Source organism: Chrysochloris asiatica, unplaced genomic scaffold, assembly GCF_000296735.1.
Source record: "Chrysochloris asiatica unplaced genomic scaffold, ChrAsi1.0 scaffold00042, whole genome shotgun sequence".
Classification (NCBI taxonomy): Eukaryota; Metazoa; Chordata; class Mammalia; order Afrosoricida; family Chrysochloridae; genus Chrysochloris; species Chrysochloris asiatica.
Window position 1 is genome coordinate 11,954,854 of NW_006408560.1, and position 19,862 is coordinate 11,974,715.

A 19,862-nucleotide genomic window follows, 5' to 3' on the forward strand; every position below is an offset into this window, starting at 1 on the left:
GCAGGCATACACAGACACATAAGCAAGAATGGAGAACGGGGAGAGTGGCACAGATGTAGCAAGAATGTAGAGAATTACCAGAATAAAGTTATTTCCTGTTAACACATGAAAAACCAGGTCTCATGTTTTTTGCTATATAAAAGCTGAGACTCCATCATAAATAGATCTCAATACTGGATTGACCTGAAAACAGTTTTGCCCCTCCTAATGTGGTGTAGCACTGAGGGTTAATGCACTAGACTTCAAGGTTGATTTGAACAGCTAGGTTGGCGGTTCAAGTTCACCAGTTGCTCATTGGAAACCCTATACAGGGTCACTATGAATTGGTACTGACTCAACGGCACTTAACAAGATGGCCACAAGAAGCCCTGGAGGTGCTGTGGGATAAGCACTGGGTTACACTAACCACAAGGTCAGCAGTTCCTATCTACCAGCCACTCTGTAGTATAAAGGTGAGGCAGTCTCCTCCTGTACAGATTTAGTTTTGAAAACCCTAAGCAGCAATCCTACTCTGTTCTATAGATGGCAGTGTATTTGGTTTTGTTGAGAAGATGGCCTACAGAGTCATAGTGGTGCAACGCTTAACCATTCAGCTGCTAACCAAAAGGCCAACAGTTATAACCCACCAGCTGCTTTGTGGAAGAGAAATTTGAGAGTCTGCTACCATAACGATTATAACCAAGGAAACTCTACAGGTCAGTTATACTCTGTCCTATAGGGTTGCTATGAATTAGAATTGACTTGACTGCAATGTTTTCTTTTTAAAAGATGAACTTGAGATTACTGAAGATACAGATTAACTTACTTCGACTTTGGCTATGCATTTTCCAAACTGAACCCAAATCCACCACAGGTAGAACTACTTGACAGAGTTCCCAAAGTTATAAATCTTTACAAAAGCAAGCAGTTACATCTTTATCCCTTGGCTGCTGGGTTTGAACCTTTGTTTAATGCTTATTTGTCTTCAGGGCTCTTATTAGCTCTCTGTTGTTAAGTGAAGTCAATTTGGTTCTAAATCACAGTGATGCTGAATAGAGTTTCAAGGAGCTGCTAGTGGGTTTGAATTGCAAACCATGTAGTTAGCAGTTCAGTGTTTACCCACAGCGCCACACTAACTCCTAAGGTCCATTTAACCTAAGATTCTCTGAATGCTATGGTAATGTCTGAATTATCTAGTTTCATTTGAAAAGGAGAAGAATTCATGATCACAACAGACAAACACAGATGTCTTCTTTCAAGAAACTTTACAATAAAGAACACTCTGCTCTCACTGGAATTCATCCATGTAGACATCTGAACGGAGCCATACCTTCTTCTAGCACTCATATCTACAGGCTCATCATTGATGTTTTCTTTGCCTGGTCTTCCAGCAGTTCTGTTGTCTCCATGAGGCCTGAGATTCCCATTGAGTTTCTCTTCATAGCCCTTGACACCACTGCTGTCCTGTTTGGTGGTTAATTCATGTGACACCTCAAGGTTTGCCAAATCCTTCCTTTTGAGAAGTGCCAACATCTTCAAACGTTCCATAGCCTCATGTCCCTCCATTTTGAGCCGCTTTGCCAGTACATCATCTCGTTCATCTGCTGGGTCCAAACTCCGCTTCAACAGATTCAGGCGAAGAGCATCTTCTGCCATTCTATCCATCCTAGAGAAATAAAAACACAATGAGATCAGTAAAGTCCCTTAAGTAGTTCATATGAAGAGAAAGGGGTAGTAAAGATACTCAGGAGTATGTATAATGAAAATTCAAAGTAAATGGATCTAACCTTCTGCTCTATACCTTCCAGTAATATTCTGTTTAAAGGAGAATTCTCTACTCAACTTTAGTAATGAAAATCAACATTAGATATTTTGTAGTTATAGGCCCTTACTGTACACAAACCTGAATCCAAATACCACACTCACCTGGGTGGTTCCATAGAAGCCTACATTATACATTATTCAAATAATAATTGTACAAAGTGAATGCATGTATGCTCAAAGTAAGATGCTTCTACTTTAGCATTCCAATCAAATTCTCTAGGGAAAAACTATTCTGTGAATGGAAAGCTCCTCATGTCACACAAGCTTTGTTGCTGTTGTTGTTGTTGTTAAGTGCCATCGAGTTGGTACCAACCCACAGCGACCTAATGCACAGTAAAATGAAACACTGCCCGATCCTGGGCCAACCTCACTACTGTTGCCATGCTTCAGTCCATCAATGCTGCCGCTTGGCCAATCCATCTCACTGGGGATCTTCCTCTTTTTCTCTGACCTTACCAAACATGATATCCTTCTCCAGGGACTGGTGCCTCCTGACAATATGTCTGAAGTATGAGAGACGAAGTTTGGCCATCTTGGCCTCCAAGGAGCACTCTGGATTTACTTCTTCCAAAACATATCTACTGGTTCTTTTGGCAGACCACGGCACTTTCAATATTCTCCTCTAACACCATAACTCAAAAGCATCAATTCTTCTATGGTCTTCCTTATTCACTGTCCAGCTTTCACATGCATCTGAGGTTACTGAAAATACCATGGCTTGGGTCAAGCGCACCTTAGTCCTCAAGTTGACATCTTTGCTCTCCAACACTTTAAAAGGTCTTGTGTAGCAGATTTGCCTAATGCAATACTTCGTTTGATTTCTTGACTGCTGTTTCTGTGAGTGTTGACGGTTGATCCAAGAAGAATGAAGTCCTTGACGTCAATCTTTTCTCCACTGATAAGAATGTTGTTTATTGGTCCAGTGGTAAGGGTTTTTGTTTTCTTTACATTAAGATACAATCCATAACTAAGGCTGTGCTCTTTGAAATTTGTCAGTAAATATTTAGTCTTCTTCACTTTCAGCAAGCAAGGTTGTATCATCTGCATATCACAGGTTGTTAATGAGTCTTCCTCCAATCTTGATGCCATGTTTTTCTTCATATAACCCAGCTTCTCGATTTACTCAACATACAGGTTGAATAAGTATAGTGAAAGAATGCAACCTTATCACACACCTCCATAGTAATAATATGCATTATAGAGTTGTGTTTTTTTTTGCAGACTATGCACCCCAAGTGTTATTTTCATAAATGTGATCCAACATATTTTTTCACATGTTGCTGACTTGAATTTCTCCCCCCCCACCCCCCTTCCAACAGATTCAATGTTTACTAGGATAAAACTCAACTCATGGAAACTTCTGGTACGGTAGGTGTTTTCCTAAACCAAGTACAGAGAAATGGTGAACTGAATGGGCTCAATAGAAGTGAGACACCATGGTTGAAACCAAAGTGTATTAATGGGTAAAGAGCTAGAAATTAGTTAAGAAATTATCTCAGGTTTAAAACTACAAGAACAAACTGCTATTTATATTATATTGCTTTCAAAAACCTTAAACTGATTATTTAAAAAATATAATCAATGTCTTTGAAAACAATAAAGAAAAGCCACTAAAAAAAATATATATTTTCACCTTAAAAAAGGCCTTTTTAGTTTATTCAATCATCATTGTCCTACTTTCTCAACAATATCACTGAAATACCTGCCTGCAGAAGCTCTTTTGTGACTTCTGCACTGATATCATCACCACTGCCTGTGACATCTTCTTTTGTATTCGACTGACATATTAATTCTGCCTTTTTGAAGTTATGATTTCTGGGGTTATTTTCCTCCAAGTGAAGCATCCACTCACACATTTCTGTAAACATTGCCCACATTGTTGTCCAGATGTTGCAACTGCATCCATTCATCCCACTCTCTACTCATGAAAATCTTGAATGGGCGATTGACTGCTGTTATCTAGTAACATGCAGGTAAGGTCATCCAGTATGTGGCTATATAGGCACATATGTTGTTGTTGTTTGGTACCATTGAGTTGGTTCTGACTCATAATGACGCTATAAACAACAGAATGAAACACTATGGAGCCCCGCGCCATTCACACAGTTATGTTCGAGAGCCCATTGCAGCTGCCATTGTACCAGTCCATCTTTTTAGGGGTCTTCCTCTTTTTCGCTGACCCTCCACTTTACCAAGCATAATGTCCTGTTCCAGGGACTGGTCCCTTCTGATGATATGTCCGAAGTATGAGAGATGAAGTCTTGCCATTTTGGCTTCTAAGAGCATTCTGGTTGTATTTCTTCCAAAGCAGATTTTTTTTTTTGCTCTTCTGGCAAATTTATATGCTACTTTTAATATTCTTCTTCAACACTGTAACTCAAATATATCAATTTTTGCACAGTCCTACTTATTCAGTCCAACTTCATACGAAGCCATTAAAAATACCATGACTTGGGTTAATTGCAAAGATACCAAGTTCACAGATTTCGTGGGTCACACATTTGTGGCAGTTGAAAAGTGTTTGCTCCCAGTTGCTGGTGTACAGTGGTTTTCAAGGTCATTTTTTTCTTTATGAATTCAGATATCCATGTGGAGCCCACCTTGACATCGGGAGCTTCTTTTTCATTTGTCAGAAGCTCTCCTTTGATGTGAATTGCAACACTAGAGACAGTTTATTTGGTCTCTTCAAGAAACAACCAACTGTTTCAAATTGTCCTCCAATTTAGGCCATTACATGGAGGCCATGGTATGTGTGCTTCCATGTCTTCATTTTCTTTTTCTCCACTTGTAAGTGGATTACTCTCCAACCCACTGTCATTTTACTGTTTGTTTCACCCTCACAACTTTTAGTATGACTCAGATAGTGCAGGATTTATGTTTAATTCATGGTATGATTCTAAAGGGTTTAAATATTTATTTTATAAACGAAAAAAAAAAAAAGGTGTACAACATAATAAAATGATCACAAAATTCAACTGTGAGGTGTAGAAGAAGCAAGTGTCTTTTTTTTTTTTTTTTAATGATTTATTGTGAATTATGTGATAGTATACATGGGAGAACATTAGTTTTACATTCATTCTATCATATATCGTCTCATTGCCATGGTTACAATCCCCTCCATGCAATCCTTCCCCTGTGCCCCCCAGGTCGGTCTTCAGCATACAGTCACTCTCCTTCTCTGGGTCTAGAGTCTCCAGCTGCTCCATAGCTCCACATCATCATCTCTGGCTCCATTTCAGGCATCACTGCTTCTCTGGATAGGGTTCCGCTCTCTGCTCTTCTCCCTTGATGGTCCTTGGGACCTCTGCTCCTAGACTGAAAAGTCAATCACTCCCCTCCTTGCTATAAAACGTCCACCTTTACATTTCCAACCGTCACAGTCAGTCCTGATAACAATTATTCACTATTGTATCACAAGAGACCTGTCTGCATTTCATTGCATCAGCCCCGCTTAGTCAGATTGGATACCACTCACTGGAGATTCCACCTTCCTCCAGGCCCTCTGGATCTAGGTTCCCTCTCGAAAGCTTGTAAGCTAGTCACTTCTTGCCTTTGTAGCCCCCACACCCCATTTTGGGTAGACAATGTCCAAGTTGCCCATCCCTGTCTACTCTGTGTGTGGAGGGGGTGGGAATGATTCTTGCTGTAAGGACTTGTTCCCTCTTTTGAGCTATTACACTTCCATAGGTGTAGGTCAAATTCATCAAATTGTATGAGAATATATATATATTTTTTTCCTCTTCTTTTTACTTCTGGTTGAGCTCCTATAATCCAGTCATCGTAGCCAGGACAAGTAGGTATTATCTGCAAGTGTGAGTGTTCTTATGCATATGCCCTCTTTTCTTATCAGCTGGACGCTTCACTCTCCACTCTAGTCCTCTGTGGCTATGTCACTGACTCTGGGACCAAGGGTCCCCAGGTCTTGCCACACTGCTGGCCAACCAGGTCTTCACCCGGATTCACAAAAGTCGACTGAATGTTGTAGGGCTTAGCTCACCGCTTCATTGCTGTTTTTCCCTCATTTCCCCTTATCGGTGTGGAGCATAGTCACCAATCACAGCATGTATTTCCATTGAGACTTAGTCTTGGAAGGGGGTTTTCTCCTAGGGGACACAAGTGTCTTTTTTAATGCTTGAAAGCATATGACTAAGGTGACTCATAATTACTGGTCAAAAATATTAATGCTAAGACTTAAGACTATGAAATAAGCATACCTAGCTGTTTATGGGAAACCCTATGTGACTTAAACAACAACAATATAGCTTCATGGTTTCACTTAAGATGGTATGATTAAGTTTTTGCATTTAACTGTTGAGACAAGAGCAAGAGCAATAGTTTATCAATCTTGCTTTGTTTACTCCTCCAATTAAAAGCCAAATTCAAAAGACAACTGTGATAATTTAAGTCAATGCAAATTTAATCCCAATTCCCATTTATGCTACTCAATGCCATTTATGCCAGTGTAAGCTTCACCTTGTTTATAATTGATAGCATGTGATTATGAACAGGTTTCAGTAGGTTCAAGGTTCTGACTGATGACTCAAAAGCAACAAGAATATAATTATGAATATAAATTATAATAATAACAAATGCACAGTTTCAACTGTTTATTCTCTGATTACCAGGACGCCATCTTTAAAAAATGTGGTATGGGGATATGGTAACTGTTCATGTCTGACTTCACAAGGGGGAAGGAGAATCAAACTCAATATTAGTCCAAGGATGATTCCTGAGCCTGAGCTCAGACATACCTCTACTACCCACTTTCCTCCTTTACCAATTCTGACACTAACCATCCCTCCCTACTATCAGCTGGGTTCCAAAATTCATTGCAATGGTCATACACAACTCAGAGAGACAACACTCACAATTATAGGCTATAATAGGGAGGTTAACAGGTTCAGAAATGCTCAGGACTCAGTTCTTAGGTCAGGACAGCCTCTTCCCAGTCATACCTGCAAGGCAGGCCTCTCTCTGTTCCTTGGCCTGGCCTCTGCCCTGCTTGGACAATATTACAAAGGTCTTTTAGGGCTACTGATAAATGCTCAAAGGGCACTCCACTCCATTATAAGCCTCAGTTTAGCCCAAAAATGACTGACTCTAGCCACTCCAATTAAATGTCTAAATGCACCCCATTTCACAAGTGGGTCTCCTGCCTGAACGCACTCAGCTTTACTTATTCTGTGGGCTGGGAAGCCCACCACTCTGACTCATGCTTTCGGTGCGGCTATTGCTACTCCTCTGCAAGTCTGTCTCCAGGATTGAAGAGGTTAAATGTGAGGGGATCGCATGGTCAAAAGGACACACTCCACTCCTAATTCTTCCTTCTGGATTGATAGTGAGATCCCTGTTACTGTTTCTAAGATGGCTCATTTTGTAACCATGTGAAAGTTCCGAGCTTCTACAATCAAAATTAGCCCTGTTAGAAATCATTCACAACTGAATCATATATTCCTATCAGTATCTTCCCTCATAGTTTTTACCCAGACCCATCAAGAAAAAGTTATTTGGTGGGAGTTACAAAGGAAGAGAAATGTTAAATAATTCACTGCACTGGACTACCAAACTTGAGCCATGACTTTGTGATTATGGCTTATACCTTTTTACACAAGTATGATCAAAAGTAACATTATCAGACTACACAATGAAGATGAACAAGGTCGAAATTCACCTCTGGATATGTCATAGAGACAGTCATTCATATGGTTTCTGTGTGGGTGCACTATGCCAGAACAATTTTTCACATACTCATCTTTTCAGCACATTGTGTGTGTGCGTAACTATGGATGGACAAATCTGAAAGATGAACTAGATCAACGATATCTAACAAGAAGCTTCCACTGTTGGTGTACAGAAGAATAAGAGGGGCCCATTTTATTTGCCTTCACTTCTATGCAGACACAGACTGAGCATCTTAAGACATTTGCCTTTTCTTAAAGAATTCAGGTACTTAGCCCATTAAAAGCAAATATTTTCTATATTCATGCAACAAAATATTAAATGCAAGCTAATAACAGAACAATATCAATACTATCACGTGCAAGTAAAATTCTGTTGATAACTCAACAACAGCTGCAGTAGCACATCAAAAGGGAGCTGTCAGAAATTCAAGCAAGATTCAGAAGAAGATGTGGAATGGGTATCACTGCTGATGTCAGATGGATCTTAACTGAAAACAGAGGATACCAGAAAAATGATTGTGTTTCATTGACTATACAAAGGCATTTGACTGTGAGGATCATAATAAACTTTGGATAACATTGAGAAGAATGGAATACCAGAAGACTTACTTGTGCTCATGTGGAACCTATACACAGACAGTCATTCAAACAGAACAAGGGGATATTACATGGTTTAAAATCAGGAAGGGTATGTGTCAGGGTTGTATTCTATAACCATATTTATTAAATTTGTATGCTGAGCAAATAACTCAAGGAGCTCTCGACTATATGAAAAAAAAATAAATGTGGCATCAGGATTGGAAGAAGGCTCATTAACCACCTGCCACATGCAGATGACACAACCTTGCTTGCTAAGAGGAAAGAGGACTTGAAGCACCTGCTGCTGAAGATAAAGGACTACAGCCTTCAGTATGGATTACAACAAAATGTAAAGAAAGTCTGGGACACTTCTGGCAAAATGGTGGTCTAGGTAGATGCGTTCATTACACGCACCCTCTACAAAGATACCAACAATTGTACTGTTTGCTTTTCACAAAAATGACAACCCCACAATGCAATGGAGACAACAGACAATTTTAGCTCACAGGAAGAAAACAAGAAAGAATGGCTCAAGCAAATGTTCAAGATGCAGAGCCAGAAATCATTTCTGAGGAAGAAAAGGTAATGGAACTGAAAAGAATTCAAAGGAATGATAATTAAATACTTTCAAGGATTGTTAAAAGATCAAGGAAAGCCAAGGAGAACGCAATAAAACTTTAGAAGAATTCAGGAAAACACTACAAGAACAAACAGACAAAATAAATGAAATTTTTGAAACAATACAAACCTGCAATTTGAAATTCAGAAGATTAACACTAAGATGGCAGAAATTGACAATACATCAAAAGAGCCAGGGAGTAGATGCAATGCAATGGAGGCCCAAATTACTGAGATTGGCGAAAGTATCTCAATACTACTATGCTTTTTTTTTTTAATAATAATTTAAAAAAAACTATCTTTTTTTTTTTTAAAAAAAAGAAAAAATTCGAAGAAAGTCTTAAGATTCATGTGGGACACCATGAAAAGGGAACAACTTACAGGTGATCAGAACGCCAGAATACAAATAGGCAAGCACATAGAAATTTTTCTAAGAGTTGCTGGAAGAAAACTTCCCAAACATCATGAAAGATAATAAAATAAGCATACAAGAAGCTGAATGAACCTCAAACAGGATAGACCATAAAAGAAAATCACCCAAACACATCATAATCAAACTTTACAAAATCAAAGACAAGTCAAGAACCCTGAGACTACCTTGGGAAAAACAAAAAGTTACCACCTACAAAGGAGAACCAATAAGACTAAGCTCTGATGTATCAGCAGAAATCATACAGGCAGTAAGGCAATGGATGACATATACAAAAGTCTGAAAGAAAAAATGCCAACCAAGAATCACATACCCAGTGCATTCTTGGCATCAGGTCTATCTGCCTGTTAGCTTATATCCACTCTGGTCTCCGAGTGTTTCTTTTCTCTCTCGCCTCTCCAGACATCCCACCTAGAGTTAGTTCTGTGTGCAATGTCTGCCACCAAGCAGTCTGTCTGGCAGCTTGCATCAAACCTGTGTGTCTGTTCTCTCGTTGCCAGACACCCCACCTTCATGTACTCACACCCCCCACCCCACCCCCGTCAAGGCCAGACCCCGGCAGATTGGCGCCCAATGTGGGGCACGAAATTGGGCGAGAAGATAGCCACTTCCCACTCCCCAGAGCATGGAAGTGTTCACTGAGGAGATATCTGAAGGTGTGTCTCCATCAGCACCCACAGGCTCCAACAGCCGGACTTTTGATTTCTCCCCTCCAACGTCTGTCTCTACAAAATCTAGCAAGTCTGCCACTAACTCCTCCACAACGACTGGCTGCCCCCACCTGAGGACAATTTAAGTGCTTATGAGAACTGGTAACTTTTAGAAACCTGAGACGACTCCAAAGACTCTCTTTGTTGCTTTGCTTGTCAGGTACTGGGAATGGGATTCAATAGATGTTCCTATTTTTGTAAATTGTTCATCAACCACCGTACGCTTACTTGGCCTCAGCTTCTTGCGCTGAGCAGAGCTGCTGAAAACACTGTGATCTTCCAAGGGCAACCGGTGACTTCTGCTACCCTTTTTATGGCTATGCTAGCCATTCTTAATTCAACATCATCTTGAAACTCCTTTTACTATTGTATATCCTAACGACTCCATTGATTAGACGTTGGCTTGTATTGGTTCTCTACAACATTTATTGTAAGATTGTTATATTGCAAATTGTATTATTGTAATTAGGCTTTTGTTATGTTACCTCTGAATGTAATTGAACCTCGGTATAATGATCCTACTTTGTCACCTTAGAAACAGTATACTCATCTTTAAGCCGACCTATAAGTTTTTTAGTTACAGCCTTAAGTTCAGCAAGTACATACAGCTAATCATGTGAATGATCTTTTTAAAAATATTTCTTTAGCATTGGTAGTCCAAGAGCAAATAGATAAAGGTTTACAAAATAGAATAAATGCTTTAGAGGAAGCAAATAAAACAAAAAAAAGAATCATATACCCAGCAAAGATGTGCCTTAAATACAACAGTGGAATTAGGACATTTCATGATAGAAAAATTAAATGGCAAGGAAGTCAAGCAGACTTGAAGATAAAACAGACTGTTGTAAGTAGGGAAAAATTAATAAATTATAGGATAACCTCAAAGAAAAATAATTCATCTGCATTATTTCTGGTAGCGTAATGGTTACAAATTGGGCTATAAACCGCAAGGTCAGCAGTTCGAAACTACCAGCTGCCCCGTGGGAGAAAGATGAGGCTTTCTGCTCCCATAAAGATTTACAGCCTCGGAAACCCTGTACAGGGTTGCTATGGGTCGGAACCGAATCAACAGCACTTAACAACAACAATTATTTATATTAAAAAAATATTTTTAAAGCAAAATCAGAAAGATTTAGTAAACATTAACACAACAGAAATGAAAATGTAGAAAAACCCACAAACAAAATGAACTCAGCATAGAAAATTATGTAGAACAAAGAATATAGCAGTACTACAAAAAAAAAAAAAACTCAGAAAAATGACAGCAATCAGTTCATAACTACTGATAATTTCACAGAACGTAAATGGATTAAATGTACCAGTCAAAAGACATAGAGCAGAATGGATTTAAAAAACAGGATCCTTTAATATGTTGTCTACAAGAGACATATCAAAAAGATGGAGACAGTCTAAATGTCCATTAACATACAATGGAATGCTACAAAAGACTAAAGAATAATGATGAATCTATAAAACACCTCACAACATGGATGAACTGGAGGATATTTATTATGTTGAGTGAAATCAGTCAGTCACAAAAGGTCAAATATTGTCTTGAGACCAATATTATAAACGTTAAAAAAAGGTTGTCTCATAATGAAAGAAGCAATCTATGATGGTTAGGGATGGGAGGGAAAATTGATCATGGGCTAGAGGGTAGAAACATATTAACATAGATGACAATATACAACAAGAAGGAGGTTAGTAGAGGAAAGATGTAGGTAGTGGGAAACACAGGAAGGAATATAATAGTTAAAGTGAATAGAGATAAATACTGTTATCCATTGGTACACGGAGGGGGATTGCAGCTATGTAATGAAGAAGGAAAATATATGATTTGTTTTATGTAAAACTGATGATTTGCTCTGTAAACCTTCACTCAATTCACATTAAAAAAGGAGAAAAAACAAAACAAAACAAAAAACAACCCTCACAAGGAGCTCCGTCAGCAACAACACAGAACACTGGACCAAGCTGACTCAGGGGATGGTCCCAGAACTGTGAACCACATATAAAGAAGTATTTAGAAGGCTGCAAGGCTTACAGCAAGAAATCCACTGCTTTCTAATCCAAGATGCTAGCTGCCCCCGGAGCTGCCATCTTCAGTAAGACCGAGTGGGGTAAGGATCAGAGCAGTCATGGATACCTGATAGAACTGCAGAGATAAAGAAACAAGAGTGAAAAAGAGAAGCCCACCTCCTGATCACAGCTACCTGGAGGCAATCAGAAAGCATAAAAATACCAACACACACACATGTAAGTATTAAGGCCACAGATAACTACTGAATATGCCCCAAAACCAGAAACAGATGACCATATCAGCACATGTTCAAAAATGAGATAAAGTGACTGAAACAAATAAGCTGGAAGTGGCCCTACATTCCATACTGGAAGATGAGCTGGCTTTGGAAATGCCTGAGAAGGAATTCAGAAAAATGATTATAAAATGTATCAAAACACTTATAATGGAGTTGCGAAAAATAAGAAGTTAGGAAAGCGCTACTGGAACAATCGAACAAGATAGATACAGCATTAGTAACAATTCAAAACCTACAGAAAGAGGTCCAAATGATTAATAGAATATCAGAAATGGACAATACAATGAAAGGGCAAAGAACTGAACTGAAGACATAGAAGACAGAACTAGTGACCTAAAAAGATAAATCTCTCAACACTACTAAGATAGAAGAGCAAGCACAAAAAAGGATAAAAAAAATCTGAAGAAAGCCTAAGATTCATGGTGGACAACATGAAGAGGAATAACTTAAGAATTATTGACAATCCAGAACAGGAACAATCATATAAGTCCACAGAAGAGACAGTTCAAGAGCTTCTGGAAGAAAATTTTCCCAAAATGCATGAAAGCGAAAAGATAAGAATTCAAAAAGCTCAATGAACCCCAGGAAGGATAGACCTAAAAGACAATCATCAAGACATATAATAATCAAGCTCTCCAAAATCAAAGGACAGAATCCTGAGAGCAGCTAGGGAAAACAAAAGTGTAACATACAAAGGCAAACAAATCAGATTAAGCTCGGATCTCTCAATAGAAACCATGCAGGAAAGAAGGCAATGGGGAGATATATATAAAACCCTGAAAGAAAAAACTTCCAACCAAGAGTCCTATACCCAGCAAAGCTGTCAATCAAATACGATGGTGTAACCAAAACATTCCAGGATAAACAGAAAGTAAGAGATTTTGCTTAAGCCAATCCTGCTATTATGATAAACATCCTAAAGGAAGTTCTGTGAACTGAGAACCAGCAAGAACAGACAACCACCAGAGGATGACGTACGTGGCAGCATCACTCTGAACTCAATTGACAAATGAAAGAGTCAAGAACAGAATAAAATGGTAAGAACAGAGGATCTGGAAGGTCAGTCTATGATCAAAACAATTACGATGTGTAAGAAGGTAAACACAGAGGAACAGAGATCCATGTGGTGAGAAGGTTAGGTAGATTACAGGATAAAACAGACTGTCTTAAATGGATGGAAGAGTTAATGGAATATAAGGTAACCAAAACAGTGGGGTTGGGGTGGGGGGTTTAGTTTGGGTGTTTGTGAGAGCAATACAAGAAAGGGGGCGAGGTGGAAGAACAAGGTAGGTAGGGGAACACTGAGACAGGTTTGCATGGCCTAAGCGGGACAAAGGTAAATAGTGATGCTAGCTCAACCTTGGAACAACAGGCCTCTGGGATACAGGGATCTAGACAAAGTTTGAAGAGAGAAAATAATACTGAAATGCTTGACTGTCTTATGAGTATTGATTTCCCTAGACTACTACTGTAAAATAGACACTTCAGTGGGATAGAAAGGAATGTTGGGAAACATGATTACAGAAAACCTGTAAGCCCGTCTTCAGCCTATGACTGATTGGAATACCTAATAGAAGCTCTAGAACTTTCCCAGTGAAATAGGCCTCTTGCAAAGCCTTTACAGAGCATAGGAACTTAGGTGGAATCCTGAGTCCCATCCAGAACCTGAGGTGGGACACCCCATTAGCAAGGACAAGCAGACAAGCCTGGAACAAAGATAGAGTGACAGAAGATACATCTTCAAAGAAAGATCATCAGGAAAAACAGAAAACAAAAATGTCAGCGTGACTGGCTACTACAAGAATAAGTAAACCGTTTGCCAAGAAGACATCAAGGCTAGTAGACAATTTCCTTCAGGACAAACTCCCATCTAAGACTGAAACTCACAGGGAAGACATAAACAGGCATGTAAGCTTGCTGGCGACCAAACTGGTCTACTGGTGAGTGGAAGAGGGGGAAAGGCAGCAATAAAGAAATGGGCTGAATTCAACCACAGTCCATTAACCCCCGTTGGTATATACCAACAGAGAGGGAAGGAGTCTTCACATCAAGTATCAATGCTTTCCCCTCTGTACACAGAGTATATAGTGATAGACAACTTAGACACTGGCTACCTAAATTGAGGGGGCGATAAAGGCATGAAGTGACTGGCTTACAAGGGAGTTTTAGAGTGTGGGGGGAAGGAGTCTCCACTGAATAGTTTTCTTCTTATCTAGACGGGTCTGGTGAAGAGATGGGGATAAGATTCGTATGATTCAATAATGAATAATTGTTATCATGACTGTGACTGTCACAATTGTTAAAGGTATAAGTTTTGTAACAAAAACTGAGGAGTGGTAATCTTACAGTCCAGAAACAGAAGACCCTAAGACCATCAAGGGAGAAGAGCACAAGCAGAATTTGGGACCTTACCCAGAGAAGCAGCGATGCCAAAGATAGAGGCAGAGATGGGGCCATGGAGAGGGGGAGCGGCTGACGACTCTAAATTCATGGGAAGAGAGGGACTGGAGCTGGTGGCCAGGAGGCAGGGGAAAAAAAAAAATCCTCACAACTGGACCAACAAACAGTATCATGATAAAGAGAAAAAAATTAATAGTCAAAAATTTCATTTTACTTGGATCCACAATCAAAACACATGGAAGCAGAGGTCAAGAAATCAAATTAAAGACCTCTTTAAAATGTTAAAAAGCAAAGATGTCACTTTGAGGACTAAGGTACACTTTCAATCACATCACTTTGAGGACTAAGGGCATTTTCAATCACTTCACATACATGTGATTGGGAAGATGAGGCTTTCTGCTCCTAAAAAGATTTATAGCCTCAGAAACACTATATAGGGTCACTATAAGTCAGAAGTGATAGGATGGCTTGCGGTAGCATCTGCACGTTATTGAATAAGACCACAGAAGAATTGACGCATTTGAGTTATAGTGTTGGTGAATAATGACGAATGTGTATCATAGACTGAAACAACCATAAACTAATCTGTCTAGGAAGAAATACAATCAGAATGGTCCTTAGAAGCCTTGGGCGGTAGCAACAATGGGTTAAAATATTAACAATTACGAGGATGGCGCAGGACCAGTGTTTTATTCTGTTGCTTTGAGTCAAAATAGACGTTATAGATACATAAAAACAATTGAGTCCTGTTGTGGTACTGTAGGGTACTCAATGGACTGCTAACCACACAGTAAGTAGTTGAAACCTAACTGCTCCTTGGAAGCTCTACAGGTTCACTATGAGTTGAAACTGACTTTACAGTGTTAACAACAATTAACAATATTATTACATTGAATGGATGCATCACGATTTTGTTTATCCATTCATCAACCGTTGGACATCTTGATCAATTTTGGGGCTATTATGAATAATGCTGCTATAAACATTCATATTCAAATTTTACGGGCATGGTGGTGTTGATTATGTGCCACGGAGTCAGTTCCGACTATAGCAATCCTGTATAGGGTTTCCGAGGCTGTGAATTTTTACGGAAGCAGAAAGCCTCATCTTTCTCCTGTAGCGCAACTGGTAGATTCAAACTAATTTCCTTACAGTTAGCAGCCCAACTGGTAACCCACTACTATACCTTCAATTTTCATAGCTATAAACCTAGGAATTGAACTACTGCGTTAAAATAACTACTTTAACTTTGTGAGAAACTGCTAGGTTGTTTTACAATGTAGCTGCACCAATTTACATTCACACCAGCAATGGATGAGCATTCCAAATGCGCCATATCCTTTTTTATCCCCTAATAATTTATTTTACGTATTTATGCTGTTGCTATCTATATACACAGCAGAAACACATCAATTCAATAATTACTACATGTGCATTCAGTGACATTGATTACACTGATAACGATTTGTAACTTTTACACTTCCAAGGACACTATCAAGTAATGTGTCATATCCCGTAAGAGTTTAAAGTTCAAAATATATAAAGAACATCCATAACTCAACAACAAAAAGACAAACAATCCAATCAAAAGCTGAGCAAAAGATTTGAATAAACATATTTCTAATGATATACAAATGGTCAATAATCACACAAAAAGATGCTCAAGCATCATCAGAAAAATGCAAATCAAAACCACACATACACACAAAGACACTAAGATACCACTTCACACTAGTTGTTGTTTGCCATGATGTCAATTCTAACTCACAAAGCCCTTTATGACAAAGTAGAACTTCCTCATAGGGTTCCCTAAGCTGTAATCATTACAGAAGCAGACAACCAGCAGGTCTATTCAGTCTATTCACCCATGGAGCCACTCATTCAAACTACTGACCTTTCAATTAGCAGTGAGTGCTTAACCAATGTGCCACACCAGGGCTCCTTCTCATTCACTAAGATGGCTATATTCAGAAAGCCAGATAATAAAAAATGTTATGAAGAACTTAGAATCTTCTTGTGATGCTAGTGGAAATACAAAATGGTTGCGGCTACTTCAGAAAACAATTTGGCAGTTTCTCACCAACATTTGAGAAATCATTCCTAGGTATATACCTAAGAGAACTGAAAACATATGCTCACATGAAAACTTTTATGAATATTCATAGCAACACTATTCAGAATAGCCAAGAAATAAAAACTTCTCAGATATCCAACAACTTAAGAAACGGATAAAGAAAATGTGGTATGTCTATACCATGAAATATTATTCAATCAGATGTCCCTGTCCTACTCCCTTATTCCTATCAGAAATGCATTACTCCTGAGTGTCAGTCCTGCCCAGAAAAGCTAAGATAACCTAAGTAAGAAAAAGTGACACAGTGGTGGGGCACTGTTTTAGTCTTTAGTCATGACAAACTAATGTCCTTTCCTATTCATACTCATTCATTCAAACAGCATGGTCAAGATGCTACTGTGTGTAAACACTGTTATTCATATGCAAAAATATGCTGTTGTTATGTGCCTTCTGACTTCTACCGATCCTGTATAGGGTTTGCATGAAGCAGCTTGTGGGTATGAACTACTGACCTTGCAGTTAGCAATCCAGTGCTTATCCTACAGTATCACATCAGGACTCCAAGCAAGGATAAGCAGTCATCAATGCAGTCTTTATATGGAATCTAACATTTTATTAGATTTGCACTGGGCAAATCTGCTGCACAGGAACTTTTTAAAGTAGTGAAGAGCAGAGATGTCAGCTTGAGGACTAAGGTGCGCCTGACCCAGGCCATTATGTTTTCAATAGCTACAAATGGATGTGAAAGCTGGACAGTGAATAAGGAAGATCGTAGAAGAATTGATGCCTTTGAGTTGTGGTGTTGGAGGAGAATACTGAAAGTGCCATGGACTGCCAAAAGAACCAATAGATCTGTTTTGGAAGAAGTGCAGCCAGAGTGCTCCTTGGAGGCCAGGATGGCTAAGCTTCGTCTCTCATACTTTGGACATATTGTCCGGAGGAAACAATCGTTGGAGAAGGATGTCATGCTGGGTAGGGTGGAGGGTCAGAGAAAAAGAGGAAGACCCCCAACGAGATGGATCGGCCAGGTGGCATCATTGATGGACTCAAGTGTGGCAGCGGTAGTGAGGTTGGCCCAGGACGGACATTGTTTCGTTCTGCTGTGCATGGGGTTGCTATGAGTCGGTTCCGACTAGATGGCACCTGACAACAACAACAACACAATAATAAATAAAACACAGGCCATGTTAAATGCCTTGCAGAAAAGCTAAGCAAGGTAGGAAAATAAGAAAGCTTTAAAGATGTTTAAAAATGCACCCTGGGAAATATTAATCTGCTAGGAAGCGTGTACTCTACATTTTCAGCAATGAGAAACAGATCCATAGGTATACTCATTCAGCTACGTCTCTGGGCCTCAAATGACTATGACTTGAAAGAGAAGGAGCTTAAGAGTATTTCACATTTTCAAAAGTTCAATGGTGTATCTTTTTAAGGAAAGGAAACTTAAAGGCTAATAGTGTTTTATGTCTTTGAAACATTTACTCAGACTTACAGAAAGGATTTTTATTAACTTTTTTCAAAAGATTACTGGTTATTGCAAATTCACACAATTTTTTTATCTGGTATTAGAAGCTCTCTTGCCCACTATTAACCAAGTGCTTACCTACTTGTATAATCTCTTAGATTAGATTTTGTTGTTAAATGCTGTTGACTCGGTTCCAACTCACAGCAACTATGTAGTACACGGTTTCATAGGAGAAGCTAGTGAGTTTGAACTGCCGACTATGTGTTCAAACCTACCTTGCGGTCCAGTGTTTTATCTTACAGTGCTACACCAGGACTCCTTATTAGATTTAGATTACCTTAATGGAATGAATATATTATGAATTCTACTATAAACAGACAATCATTAAATACATCCTTTGACCCCTGTACTTATTAAGGGCACTACAATCTTTGATTCATTTTGCTGTTAATATCTCCTGACTCCATGTTTTTCTTGCAATAAAATGTTGTCGTTAAGTACCAGAGAGTCTGTTTCAACTCACAGCGACCCTATATAGGGTTTCTGAGGAGCAGCTGGTGGATTTGAACTTCTGACCTTATGGTTTACAGTCCAGTGCTGACCCTACAAGGCCACATAGAGTCTGCAATACGTAATAATTCTCTACAACTACATGAACTAAGAAGAGGGGGAAGGCTCATTCACCTCAATAAAAGAAGCACTTCAAATACAATTTTAACTGTAATTGTCTGTCTCAATGTGTATATATTAGCTGTGTATCAATGTTGTTGTTCAGAACCATGGAGTCAGTGCAGACTCACAGCCACACAGTATAGGGTTTCCAAGGAGTGGCTGGTAAATTTGAACCGCTGACCTTATACTTCTAAATGATAATCTTAATAAATTAATAAATTAATCCAGAGGAAAAGAATAAACACAGTGTTAAAGTCTAGGATATTTTAAAACACACACACACATACACACACACTTTAAACTTTAATTAAGGTATTTATATTTGGTGCAGGAAGTTTGGAAGAGTATCATAAAATACTTCAATGATAAAAATATATTACATTAGGAAAAAGTTCTGTAGGAGAGTGCAATGGAAATAAAATTCAATGGCAAAAAATTATGTAAATTTTTTCATTGCTTTTAATAAATTTAAAGTTGTACTACTATCATCATTTTTAAGAACATTTTCATCACTGCATAGAGAAACCCAGTAAGCATTAATATTTATTCCCAATTAACCCCTCCCTCCTCTAGTACCTTGTAAACCACAATATTCCTTTTGTCTTTATGGATTTTCCAATTATGGAAATTTCATAGAAGTGGAATCATGGATTGGATCCAAGATGGCAGACAAACAGATATACCATCCAGACCTTCTACAACAAAGACTTGAGAAATTAAGTGAAATGGATGCGATGACAATCTTGGAACCCAGGGCTTCAAAGGAAAGGATAACACAAAACAAATACTGATGAGAGGTAAAAACTTGAACAAAAACAGTGAAAGAACAGTAAACTACCAACTGGGACAATGCAGCCATTCTGAATTATGACAAGTAGTGTTCTAATGAGAGCAGGAATCAGATAACTGGTTCCACTACTTATCAAGAGGAATGCAAAAGTTGGGAGCAAAGAGTAAGGACCAGTAGTTGGAAAGTATGGCCTTGGTTATAGAAATGATGCCGGAGAATGCATGATAGAATCCTGCAAAACCATTGATTTGTTTATTTCAAATACCATCTTTGGACAGCATAACAGACGACTATACACATGGACCTCGCCAGATGGAACACA

The 19,862-nt window shown here is 38.9% G+C and overlaps 1 protein-coding gene across 1 annotated transcript in view; it reads right to left on the reverse strand.

Annotated features, from left to right (window-relative positions):
• Positions 1-19,862, reverse strand: part of GATAD2B (GATA zinc finger domain containing 2B) — a 147,222-nt gene that overhangs the window by 15,861 nt on the left and 111,499 nt on the right. Inside the window, exon 2 of the mRNA XM_006861475.1 lies at positions 1,310-1,645. Coding sequence (XP_006861537.1) covers positions 1,310-1,644 — 335 coding nt within the window. The 5' untranslated portion in view covers position 1,645. The remainder of the gene's footprint in view (positions 1-1,309; positions 1,646-19,862) is intronic.